Below are 13978 nucleotides of genomic sequence, written 5' to 3'. Positions count from 1 at the left end.
TAGAAAATAGGGAAAGGGTTGTTCTTTCAAAATCAGGCAGAAAAATGGGGGGGGGGGGGGGGGGGGGGGGGGGGGGGGTCCGTGTGCTTACTTTTTTGCCCCACTTGAATATTTGTTATTTTTCAGTATTTTAGAGTAAAAAATGAAAGTGCTCAAATTACCATTAAATGTAAAAATAAAGTGAAAAAAGTGAATCATTTCACGTATTAAATTATCACGAACCAAGTAAAGATTTACAGCAAAAATTAGCTCGATACAGCTAAAAATGCTGGTGCGTGATGGATTTTAAGTAAAAAAATTTCAGTAAAAATATGGTAAAACTTTACCAAAAACCATATATACATGTTTATATGTTTCTGACTCTACTCAAAGCGAAAAATGACACAATTTCAAAAAGGCCGCCAAATGGGCCATTTCCCCGTATAAAAAAATCTGCTAAAGTTGAGCTGTAATTTTTTGACAAAATTTGCAACTGGCAACTTGCTACAGATATTAATCAATTGTATTTGAAAATCTCATAACTTCTTTGATCTTTGTCGAAACGAGACTGAAACATCCTTATAGTACAATCTCCATCAGAGAGAAGTTATCTCCCTTAGTAAATTTCAGTTCGAACGCACCTTAAATTTAGAAGCCATCTACTTCCGGCGGTCAAAATGGCTGCTTTAGGTTTGTTACGAAACTCAACGGCGGCTTTAATTCGCCGGTCTGTGCTGAAAACTACTCCTGCTGCAGTATCTGTCAGGTAAAGCACTTTCAAAACACAAATGATCTGTGTCCATGTGTTTCTGCTTAGCGAGCTGTAATGTTTTGAACGTTGTCTGCCTCGATTTCCCATTGCCCTTGAACATGTTGAACACACTGCAACCTATTTGTCTATTTATTAAAAGAAACAGGTCTTTTTAAAAGCTCTCAAATAATTCTTTGTTATAAAGATGTGTCATAAACGAAGCATGAACTTAAGGTAGCCATAATGAATGCACAGGTCCATGTATTACGTGAAAGTCGATTATTTATACTGAATCGTAATTCTATTTGTACTGAAGCTCTCTATATTTGTTATTAGATTTAAGGAAATATCCACAACCACAAGGGACTGAAACATCCTATTTGAAATTAACAATGATTGTTTTTTTTTGTTAAACATCGATCAAAATGACTGATCTATTGCTACTGTAATGCACTTTCACCTGCTTTACAATTTTGTTTTATATTTAAGCACAGGAGTTTGACGTTCTGTCAATAATCGGTATCAAAAATATATAGGCTTAGTATGAACATATAAAAAAATACCCCTATATACTCTATATAAAAACCTGTGTTTTTATATTGTATATAGGGGTATTTTTTTTTATATACATATTTATATATATAAATTATTATTGACAGAATGTCAAACTCCTGTGATTTAAGACTCTTTTTTGACAAAGTGGTACATTATTCATTTGACTAGGAATGGTAAATGGGTGCCGGGGAGTGAAATGCTGGAGGAGTTCAAATCCCCAATAGGATTCTATTCAGGAACTGACCAAAAAATGGGAAGGCTCCTGACTTCTGTAAGTATATGGTTTTATTAAGAACGAATTGGAATACAGGTACCCGGCCTACTATACCTTTCAGCTGGGCACGTAATGGTGTTCTATGTGTGGTAATGGAGCACTGCCTCAGAAAAATCACTCCCGGCACAATTTTCTTTACTTTCTTGTAGGTCTCCAATTATAAATTTAACATATATAACGACCATTTTAAATATCTACCGTAAGCATAACTTTACTCCATTAGGCTGTAATAAGCACCAATTGTAGCTCATTGACACCATCATCTGTTTAGAAGACTTTTTATATTTTCTTTACCACTTCCATATACCTAATACATTAAAATTAAGTATCATAAGTCTTGGAATAGTATAAGTTGTTTTAGAAAAAAAAAAAAAATTTCAAAATTAGTTTTTGTTAGTTACATGTATCTATGTTTATCTTTTTGGAGAATTATGTCACAGAAGGCACAAAATTATTTCATAAACTTAACATGTCAAATGTGACAAATGTAATTGTGAAATTGTGATTTATCCGGCAGGTTATACATCACATGCAGTGTATTGAAAAAAATAAATGAATCAGATCAGTTTGTCTTAAAATAAGAAATAAATGGCGGTATATAATGTAAATCATGAAATACATTGTTTTTGGTTAAAGTTTGTTTACAGATGGTAATGTAGAAGAACAGGGAAAATACCCAATATGATTCCTGTCGAGAGCCCGGACCAGGAATCGAATCTGAGTCTCCGGTGTGGAAAACTATGGCTCTACCGACTGAGCCAAAAAGCATGTTTCTGTCAGCTGTGTGGCAGAGACCATATATGTAACATTATGCACAAAACACACCGACCCGCTCTTTTTACAATTGAGAATACTTGTCATCTTTTAAAAAAAATGTTGCTGACAGAAAACAAATATGAAATGGTTGTTTACAATAAAACTTGTTTGTTTAAAGCTTCTACTGTGTACATGGAGAAGGGTATTAAGGGGATGGAGATCAACTTTGGACCTCAGCACCCGGCCGCTCATGGGGTGTTGCGACTTTTGCTGAGTATGGATGGCGAGGTGAGATAGCAGTGATTATAGATATACATGTACAAGACAACATTTTTATAAAAAAACCACGCTTACAACAAGTTCATGATTATAATATACTAATTATTATTCCCCATCATGTTTTTCTCATTTATCAAATTGAAAGGGGCATTTTTAACTACGTATATATATATACATGTACAGTGGTCTTCATACATAGCACAAATTGTGTTATGGATGGCCATCTGAGACCCATAGACAGTTAGTTGTAATGGTTGTATTTTGTTTACTGTTCATATTTTGTGTGTTGTTGTATTTTATGAATTGTTGTATTTAGTGTATTGTTGTAGACAGTAGGTTGTAATTGTTGTATTTTGTATTGTAGACGGTAGGACGAGCAGATCCGCACATCGGCCTGCTGCACAGAGGCACAGAAAAACTGATAGAATACAAGACTTACCTTCAGGCATTACCATACTTTGATCGACTCGACTATGTTTCAATGATGTGCAACGAACAGTGCTATTCACTGGCTGTGGAAAAACTTCTCAACATTGAGATTCCGTTACGAGCTAAATATATACGTAGTAAGTGTTTTTGGTCATTCTATGTACCAATAAAGCTGAATAAGTTTACACTTATTCAATATTAACTTCTCTGTAGTTGAAAAGAATGTTTAAAGTTATGGAAAAAATCACCATCTACAGCTTTTATTTACATAATATTATATGGTTTGGTGAGAAAGAGAAATAACAAATAATTTATTAATATCACAAATTCTTCATATAACCAAAGAGAACAGCATTATTAAATGACTTGGAATAAGATTCAGGGTATTTGTGATAAATAATGTGAGTTTTGAATTAATATGACAATTGTAAGAGTTTGCTTAAAATGATGTTGTATTCTCATTAAAGCAATGTTTGCTGAAATTACCCGTATCCTGAACCACATAATGGGAGTTGGTACACACGCTTTGGACGTAGGGGCTATGACACCCTTCTTCTGGCTGTTTGAAGAGAGAGAAAAGGTGTTTTTTTTATGTACATTTACGTTGCATCATACTTTGGAAACAAATGTAATTGATTCAGAATTGAATGAATGGTAACTTTAAAGGGAATATTGAAAGTTTAACATCCAGTTGGACATTATATGATATAATTTTTAACATTTATAAATTTTACAGACAAACATCACCGGCTGTAAAACATAATCTTTTAATAAGGAGTAGTTCCATGGAATATCTAGACTTTATTATTAGCCAAATATAGTTCTTTGAACTTTACATGAAAAATTCACAGAAATTTACAGTATTTATCATACCTGACTTTCCAATACCTGTTTCAGATGATGGAGTTCTATGAGAGAGTCTCGGGAGCCAGAATGCATGCAGCCTACATTCGACCTGGAGGTGTATCACAGGTACTATAACTTCGTGATGATAAAAATATCTTCTGCTTTGTTTGATTTATTCTCAGTAGATTAGTCATTGAGATGTGTACATATCTGATTGACTGATCCAAATTAAAACAAGCAGCATCAACATATATGTCATTTGACGTTTAAGTTTTGTGTTTAAGATTTGTTTCCGAAAACTATTATGTTCAATATTACTTAACCTTGAATATGATGATATCAGCAGCACCTCTACAAGATCTGACATTAGGGGTAGGATTCAAACGACGTTCATGCTGAAACCTATAACTCATTCATCCCTGAAATTTCTTAATGGACTCTTCTAGTCCTTGATCTCGGAGAGTCTAAAAATGTGTCTTCGGGGGTGAATGAGCTTTCCATTAGAAAAAGAAATTTTTCCAGGTTTTAATAAAATTCTAAATTGGTAGATATTTGTTAACATTTTTATTTTGATAAGCTGATCTATTATCATTTGACAGGATCTGCCCCTTGGACTATTAGATGACATATATGAGTTTGTTGAGAAGTTTAACCAGCGTTTGGATGAAGTAGAAGAACTGCTGACGCTAAACAGAATCTGGAAACAAAGAACTATAGACGTTGGCATTGTATCAGCAGAGGACGCTCTCAACTTTGGCTTCAGGTAATATACAACACTTCTCATTTGCTAAATTTTGTTAATGTGTGTAAGCATAGATAAAAAGATTTAAAGTGTCTTCACCAAGCATTTGCTTTAGGTTGTGTATTTATAAATAACAAGTCTGTGGCTTGGTTCCAGTTTTAATAGAACTAAATCGTTAATATTTTTCAATTATTATTATATTTAAGTCCTATTAATAGTTAGGGTCACCAATATTTTATAATGTTTATTATAAAGTTGAAATATTTTTCTTACTTTGAAAGTAGACATAACACAAAATTTGTAAGTGTGTTCCATTGGCATTGTAAGTCCGTATATTGTTTAGATATACATTATATTTCATTTTCTGTATTTCTCAATAGCTTCATGAATTACTTCCCTTTACATTTTGCTGTTATGCACATGGCTTGTCTGTGTTATGCCTATGGTAAATTTTATCTTTCAGTGGTGTGATGTTGCGTGGCTCTGGTATCCACTGGGATCTAAGGAAGACACAGCCATACGATGCTTATGACTTAGTCGAGTTTGATGTTCCCATTGGTGTTAAGGGAGATTGCTATGACAGGTGCGTTTTGAATGTTAAAGTAATATAATGATTGAAGAATAAACTGTTCTGTTGAATTTGGACTTTAATTCAGAAGTCATGCATGCAACAGTTGCTGTAACTTCATGCGTGTTATATGCATCAAGGTATAGCCTGCAGGAAGCAAATTTAGATATTTATAGTGAAATAAATTCCAGATAACCCACACTGGCAGATTGGCACAGGTTATACATCAATATAAACTTCAGTGTACATGTGTAGTCTGCACTCCGAATAACATGCAAGTCTGTTATAATGATAAATATGGTGATACAATATGAGTATAGGTATATTCAAAGACATGCAAACTTTCCAATGATATAGGTATATGCTTTGTTTTTAAGTAGACATAGATGTAAGAAAATCCACTCATTTAAATTTTTTTTATGTTATTAAGAAAAGATAACTCTGAAAAGCTATTGCCCTGCTGTTTTCTGTAAAATTGAAAGATTGCATTCTATCAATGTTTAACCCACGCATATAAGATTGGGTATTAGTTTTCTCTGGTATTCTGACGTAACAAAATGTAAGGCAGACTTGCCTGCAGGCAATACACAGGAAATAACAGTATTATCTCAGTCTATACATATGGAAATAACTGTAAGTGTTTTCCCATGTAAGGAAGAAATTGGGTTCTGTTGTTTGGCCAAATATAGTCTAGAGTCTGTAATGACACATTTCTACTGCTAAGACTTATAGTGCAGTTATCACTCATGACTGTGGAAAGCGGTCTCCTTGTCCGCCAGATTCCTGTACCACACAAATATTTTTGTTTGTAATAGGAAATTAACAGAAAAGTTAAAAACAAGAAAATAGATTGTAATGTTCAACAGTGTTTTGATGTATAGTCACCATATAGAACATGTAGCTTTCACACAAGGGTGGCTGAATATTCTCCGCTGTCCTACTATGCAGTTACAGGAAGTGTGGGTGGGGGTGGGGGACGGGGGCTGTTATATATTGACAATATGAATGTCTATATCGTTACATCTCCGAGGCTGAGACCTTCCCCAGCACCCCAGAGAATCTTTAGGAGAAGTTATGTAGATGTGAGAGGGATCAACTACTGAAGCTGACAGAACATGGAAATAGATAGAGTATGGAGCAGGAACATGGAAATAGGTAGAGTTATGTAGCAGGTAAACCGATAGTAGATCTGTAATACGTTTTGTCATCTTCTTTAGATATCTGATCCGAATGGAGGAAATGCGACAGAGTCTGAGAATTATTCTACAGTGTATGAACCAGATGCCTGCAGGGGAAATCAAAGTGGACGACAACAAGATTGTGCCACCCAGTAGAGCTGAAATGAAGGTAAACATACATCTTATAAGTGCGAATTTGACTGCTCATTGCCATGTTCATTCTCTGGTAGAAATTGATAATTTGTGATGGAAACTATTCTGTGTCTTGTGAATGTTTGTAATAATCGATATTTTGTTTTGTAACTTCAGTCATCTATGGAAGCCCTAATCCACCATTTTAAGCTGTACTCCGAAGGAATGAGGGTACCACCAGGATCTACCTACACAGCTATAGAGGCCCCTAAGGTAAAATCATCATATCTCCTTGAATTATCTACCTACACAGCTATAGAGGCCCCTAAGGTAAAATCATCATATCTCCTTGAATGATCTACCTACACGGCTATTAGAGGCCCCTAAGGTAAAATCATTCATATCTCCTAGAATGATCTAAGAAAACCTACATGGCTATAGAGGCCCCTAAGGTAAAATCATCATATCTCCTAGAATGATCTACCTACACAGCTATAGAGGCCCCTAAGGTAAAATCATCATATCTCCTAGAATGATCTACCTACACAGGCTATAGAGGCCCCTAAGTAAAATCATCATATCTCCTAGAATGATCTACCTACACGGCTATAGAGGCCCCTAAAGTTAAATCATCATATCTCCTAGAATGATCTACCTACACGGCTATAGAGGCCCCTAAGGTTAAATCATCATATCTCCTAGAATGATCTACCTACACAGCTATAGAGGCCCCTAAGGTAAAATCATCATATCTCCTAGAATGATCTACCTACACGGCTATAGAGGCCCCTAAGGTAAAATCATCATATCTCCTAGAATGATCTACCTACACAGCTATAGAGGCCCCTAAGGTAAAATCATCATATCTCCTAGAATGCTCTACCTACACAGCTATAGAGGCCCCTAAGGTAAAATCATCATATCTCCTAGAATGATCTACCTACAGGCTATAGAGGCCCCTAAGTAAAATCATCATATCTCCTAGAATGATCTACCTACACGCTATAGAGGCCCCTAAGGTAAAATCATCATATCTCCTAGAATGCTCTACCTACACAGCTATAGAGGCCCCTAAGGTAAATCATCATCATATCTCCTAGAATGATCTAACCTACACAGCTATAGAGGCCCCTAAGGTAAAAATCATCATATCTCCTAGAATGATCTACCTACAGGCTATAGAGGCCCCTAAGGTAAAATCATCATATCTCCTAGAATGATCTACCTACACGGCTATAGAGGCCCCTAAGGTAAAAATCATCATATCTCCTAGAATGATCTACCTACACGGCTATAGAGGCCCCTAAGGTTAAAATCATCATATCTCCTTGAATGATCTACCTACACAGCTATAGAGGCCCCTAAGGTAAAATCATCATATCTCCTAGAATGATCTACCTACACAGGCTATAGAGGCCCCTAAGGTAAAAATCATCATATCTCCTAGAATGATCTACCTACATGGCTATAGAGGCCCCTAAGGTAAAATCATCATATCTCCTAGAATGTTCTACCTACACAGCTATAGAGGCCCCTAAGGTAAAATCATCATATCTCCTAGAATGATCTACCTACACGGCTATAGAGGCCCCTAAAGTAAAATCATCATATCTCCTAGAATGATCTACCTACACGGCTATAGAGGCCCTAAGTAAAAATCATCATATCTCCTAGAATGATCTACCTACACGGCTATAGAGGCCCCTAAGGTAAAATCATCATATCTCCTAGAATGATCTACCTACACAGCTATAGAGGCCCCTAAGGTAAAATCATCATATCTCCTAGAATGATCTACCTACACAGCTATAGAGGCCCCTAAGGTAAAATCATCATATCTCCTAGAATGATCTACCTACACGGCTATAGAGGCCCCTAAGGTAAAATCATCATATCTCCTAGAATGCTCTACCTACACGGCTATAGAGGCCCCTAAGGTAAAATCATCATATCTCCTAGAATGATCTACCTACACAGCTATAGAGGCCCCTAAGGTAAAATCATCATATCTCCTAGAATGATCTACCTACACAGCTATAGAGGCCCCTAAGGTAAAATCATCATATCTCCTAGAATGATCTACCTACACAGCTATAGAGGCCCCTAAGGTAAAATCATCATATCTCCTAGAATGATCTACCTACACAGCTATAGAGGCCCCTAAGGTAAAATCATCATATCTCCTAGAATGAATCTACCTACACGGCTATAGAGGCCCCTAAGGTAAAATCATCATATCTCCTAGAATGCTACCTACACGGCTATAGAGGCCCCTAAGGTAAAAATCATCATATCTCCTAGAATGCTCTACCTACACAGCTATAGAGGCCCCTAAGGTAAAATCATCATCATATCTCCTAGAATGATCTACCTACACAGCTATAGAGGCCCCTAAGGTAAAATCATCATATCTCCTAGAATGATCTACCTACACAGCTATAGAGGCCCCTAAGGTAAAATCATCATATCTCCTAGAATGATCTACCTACACAGCTATAGAGGCCCCTAAGGTAAAATCATCATATCTCCTAGAATGATCTACCTACACAGCTATAGAGGCTATAGAGGCCCCCGAAGGTAAAATCATCATATCTCCTAGAATGTTCTACCTACACAGCAATAGAGGCCCCTAAGGTAAAATCATCATATCTCCTAGAATGATCTACCTACACAGCTATAGAGGCCCCTAAGGTAAAATCATCATATCTCCTAGAATGATCTACCTACACAGCTATAGAGGCCCCTAAGGTAAAATCATCATATCTCCTAGAATGTTCTACCTACACGGCTATAGAGGCCCCTAAGGTAAAATCATTATATCTCCTAGAATGATCTACCTACACGGCTATAGAGGCCCCTAAGGTAAAATCATCATATCTCCTAGAATGATTCTACCTACACAGGCTATAGAGGCCCCTAAGGTAAAATCATCATATCTCCTAGAATGATCTTACCTACACGTAAGCTATAGAGGCCCCTAAGGTAAAATCATCATATCTCCTAGAATGATCTACCTACACAGCTATAGAGGCCCCTAAGGTAAAATCATCATATCTCCTAGAATGATCTACCTACACAGCTATAGAGGCCCCTAAGGTAAAATCATCATATCTCCTAGAATGATCTACCTACACGGCTATAGAGGCCCCTAAGGTAAAATCATCATATCTCCTAGAATGATCTACCTACACAGCTATAGAGGCCCCTAAGGTAAAATCATCATATCTCCTAGAATGTTCTACCTACACAGCTATAGAGGCCCCTAAGGTAAAATCATCATATCTCCTAGAATGATCTACCTACATGGCTAAACAGGAGTTACACACATGTCCTACAGAACTGTTTCACCTGTTAAAACCTGTCTATAATGACCATCGTAGTCACTATAGACAGGCTACCATTGCAGACTAAGATATTAAATCAAGTATATCTGTGTTCTGTAGGTAAGACCAACAATTTTGAACACATCTGTTTGTCTTTTCTAGGGCGAGTTTGGGGTATACCTGGTATCTGATGGTACTAACAAGCCATATCGATGTAAAATTCGTGCTCCAGGATTTGCACATTTGGTACGTATGCATTTTGAAACTATTTCGATATTACTTTCAAAATGAATTAGGTTGGGAAATAATTAATTTTCATATTCAAAACGTATCTTTTATATGGGTAATGACATATTAGGAAAATCCAAACATGTCAGACTACATGGTAGATGTTGTTGTACCAAATTGATGTACCAAATTGATGCGACTGACATCTATGGCTTTCAGCTCTGAATAGTGTGGAACTGTAATAAACACTTGTAGGTATGTGCTTTATTTACGGTTAATTATGATTAATATTTTGATGTTCTCATGTATTTATATGCACTTCCTAAAATTTGACTTTTTCTGTAGGCGGGCCTGGATGCTGTCGGTAAAAGGCACATGTTGGCTGATATTGTCGCTATTATTGGTAAGTTAACAATTTTGAATCACCAGGTTATATATTTCAGATTTATCTGGTTATATTTTTCAGGTAAACCATAATTTATTTGAAATTGGTATTTTTCAGTCTTGATAAACAAATTATGAGGTCATACTTTGCCTTTTCCAACATTATTAAGATATCTGGAAGCCGTTTTACTTCAGAAAGTGAATATAAACTAAAAAGTTTACTTAAAAATCTGTTATTATATAACTTGTTATTTTGCAGGTACAATGGACATAGTGTTTGGGGAGGTGGACAGATAAAGACTGTTAACAAAGACTTGTGTGTATGGATTTGTGTTAACTTTATTCACCTCTCTACCCTGTGATGTATAGTGGACCAATCCACATAAAAGAATGATTGTGCATGCCACTATTTCAGAGGGGAGAGAAGGTTGTACTAACAGCTGCTTATTACAACTGTGATAATATATAAGCAAACTAAATCATCAGAAGTGTCGGAAAGTAATAGTAATTTAAGAACCACCAATTAAAACATGACCAGATTGTGGAAGAAAATGTTGATAGGATACTGCAGCTGTAGAACAACACGGTCCAGCCTGTTGATGTCAAAAAAAAAAACCCAGATAGGTCCAGCATGGACAGAAGTGGATGAAAATCTCCTGTTATAAAATGGACAGTAGCTATGGTATTATGTGATAAAAGTGTTACAATATAAAACTACATATTGGTTGAATATGCATCTGTTTCTGTAGTTGAATACAATTAAATGAAACTGATATGAAAAAACCAAGCATTGTTTTGAGTTGTACATCTTATAAATGAAAATTAAAAAAAAAAGAAAACTTTGTTAAGAATATAAAATAATATCATGTATAAAAACAACAGCTATCCATATATCGTTATTTCTATGGCTATATTAAGTAGATGGTATTGATTTGGCTTCCTACATACAGAGCAAAATGATCTGTATCCATAGGAATTCTAGATCATCAATACTTTGAGTTCAAAATTGATTTCATGGTAGAGTGATTTCTATGTTCCGTACCTGTGATCAAGGTGCTAAGCCCAATAAACTGATAAAACTTCATTAAGAATTAATACTGTAGTCTGTACAAACCAATCTATTCCTATAAAAACCACTGGTGCGTGAAAGTCAAGTTCTCCCTGATCTCTCTGTACTACAAAGGGGAACAAAAGTAGAATTTTATTACCAATCAAAGAATTTTTAAAAAGTAGTATAGGTAAGCTTAAGTATTTACGTACAAAGTAAGTTGTATGTTAAACAATTGTAACATATTTTAGTCCCTGTGACCTTGAACGAAGGTCAAAGTCATTTATTTGAACAAAAGTTGTAGGCCTTCATCCCAGCATGCCGCAGGCCCAATATGAATACCCTGGGCCTTTTGGTTTTTGACAAGAAGTCGTTAAACGATTTTAGCCTATTTGACCCCCTGTGACCTTGAATGGAGGTCAACGTCATTCATTTGAACAAACTTGGTAGCACTTCATCCCAGCATGTCACAGGCCTAATATGAGTACTCTGGGCCTTTCGGTTCTTGAGAAGTCGTTTAAATGAAAAAATGGAAAAATGGACGGTGCATAATGACAATTTCGGGTCAGATGACCTAAAAATATAGATATATACATTGAACTTTATTCAGTTTTTGTAATTATGGGAGTATAAATGCCAACAGGACAGCGGCTATATCAACAAAAAAGCGCTGTATTTCAGTTCTACTATATATTATATTAACAGTTGTTGATCGTTGGACATTAAGACCCATAGGACCTCTGGGTATTTACAATTTTATGATAAAATCTCGAGAAATTTTGCATCTATATTGAATAAAACATTTATCATCGTCAAAGACAGGACAGCCATCTTCCTTTATTATTCTTGGAAATGTTCGTGTTGCTTTTCCAAATATCTTCCATGTATCCCAAGTTTTCGTACCTCGTGTATTTAATGCTGATACAGCGTCACATCCGGTGGAGACATGGAATAATGGAAGGGCTAATGACTTCCGCGGGCCAATAGCAGAGACATTAATATCATATCATGAATCATGATCAGTATTGTATCGATAACTCTTTTATGTTCTGATTGCCACCCGTATTTCGCTGATGCTGAGTTTTGGTAACAACTGCTATTCAGCTAAGGCAACAACATCTGTGTCAACTGTTCCGATGAAGAATTTCTCATACCCTTCGTTAACAGCATCTCAGCATCTCTCATATAGACGATCATCCTTGTGTCGGCTTCATCGAGAGTGCAGGGCGAGAGCGAGTTCAGTTCCTGGTACAGATGACGCCAAAACCATGTGTGGTTATTAGCTCTTTGTCAGTCTCGGTCGTTGAAATGTGACATGCAACGAACGAGGCCAGTTCCGTCTTGTTTGCATCTATTCTCAGGAAGTCCTGCTCATTTCCAGGTAGGTTCACCAAAGCACCCACTCTCCTCCTCACACCATTGCCACGTTTTCTCCTCGTCTAACCCTTGAGGCTGTAATCGAAATACTGTTCGAAAACTAACTAGTTTGTGGTAGCTGACTCAAAAAGTAGGCCAGGAAGACATTTTTGTGCATAGTTCTTGAATGTTCTTACATTTGCTTCTGAGAATATATGCTAGTGCTGCTCTGTCAAGGATGGCAAGGTCAGCCAACTTGAAAACTGGAGCAACATCTTCGTCAGTCCTGGCCTCCGGCTGGTTGGGCTTGTTGAGTGAAGACGAAGTTTTGTATAATAACACAAGGATGTTTCTTGGTCGACAAAATCTCCTATACTCAATTTGTTTTTTTTGAGTTTTTTTCTTGCAATTCAATGGCAAAAATGCGTACGCGGCTATCAAATGTAGAAGCTTTCGGAAGCGGATCAGATTCTGAAATTGCCTCATTACAAAAGAAACATGTCATTGGTGCTGTTGCTGTAAACTTATTTTCTGTGTAACAGTAGGTCCAGTTTCAATATCAATAATATTGAAGTAATTCTTCTTTTCATCTGCCCGCTTACACTTCGTGGTGTTGAATTTCACATGACACGATTTATGCTACTTTGGTGTACGGTTTAGTAAAGTGACCAATAATATACCATAACCATCATCTAGGCGCTTCAAGTCTGTTTGAACAGGTAGATGTTGTAGTTCGTTTAAACGAAAGAATGTTTTTCAGTAAGTGCTGAATAAACAGGGGTGACATCTTAACGTTTGGATTGAGAAGGCCACTGTAAACTTTTTGTGTTATGTTGTGTATGTTGTGGACAGTCACTGCACCATGTGGGAAACAATAAATCACGAAGAGAATCTAAAAAAGATCATTTTAGCATTCGTTTTGGAGGATTTTAAAAATTTTACTGAAAGGACTAGGTATGGTAAAGGTCTTTTGTGGCCCCCAAATCCGTTATTTTTCAAAGTCTGTTATTTTAAGATTTGCATCTTGCATTTCAAATATTAGCTACATACCTGACATATTTGATAGTGCTTTTAGGTAATATAGCAGTTGTAGTTGCCATGGCAACCATTTTTATTATACATAAATTTTGCAAAATGTCAACATTTCCTC

At 36.3% G+C, this 13978-nt stretch overlaps 1 protein-coding gene across 1 annotated transcript; it reads left to right on the top strand.

The window, feature by feature from the left end:
- Window positions 1-588: 588 nt before the first annotated feature.
- On the top strand, window positions 589-10934 carry LOC138317197 (NADH-ubiquinone oxidoreductase 49 kDa subunit-like). The gene is made up of 14 exons (XM_069258750.1): window positions 589-745; window positions 1454-1556; window positions 2077-2095; window positions 2494-2603; window positions 2959-3160; window positions 3491-3603; window positions 3921-3995; window positions 4469-4632; window positions 5075-5194; window positions 6397-6526; window positions 6667-6762; window positions 9975-10058; window positions 10386-10443; window positions 10684-10934. The coding sequence occupies exons 1-14, from the start codon at window positions 657-659 to the stop codon at window positions 10719-10721; spliced, it is 1401 nt and encodes a 466-aa protein (XP_069114851.1). The 5' UTR covers window positions 589-656; the 3' UTR covers window positions 10722-10934.
- Window positions 10935-13978: the final 3044 nt, after the last annotated feature.

The sequence above is a fragment of the Argopecten irradians genome, chromosome 3 (assembly GCF_041381155.1).
Source record: "Argopecten irradians isolate NY chromosome 3, Ai_NY, whole genome shotgun sequence".
Taxonomy (NCBI): domain Eukaryota; kingdom Metazoa; phylum Mollusca; class Bivalvia; order Pectinida; family Pectinidae; genus Argopecten; species Argopecten irradians.
This window is presented reverse-complemented; position numbering and strand designations above follow the sequence as displayed.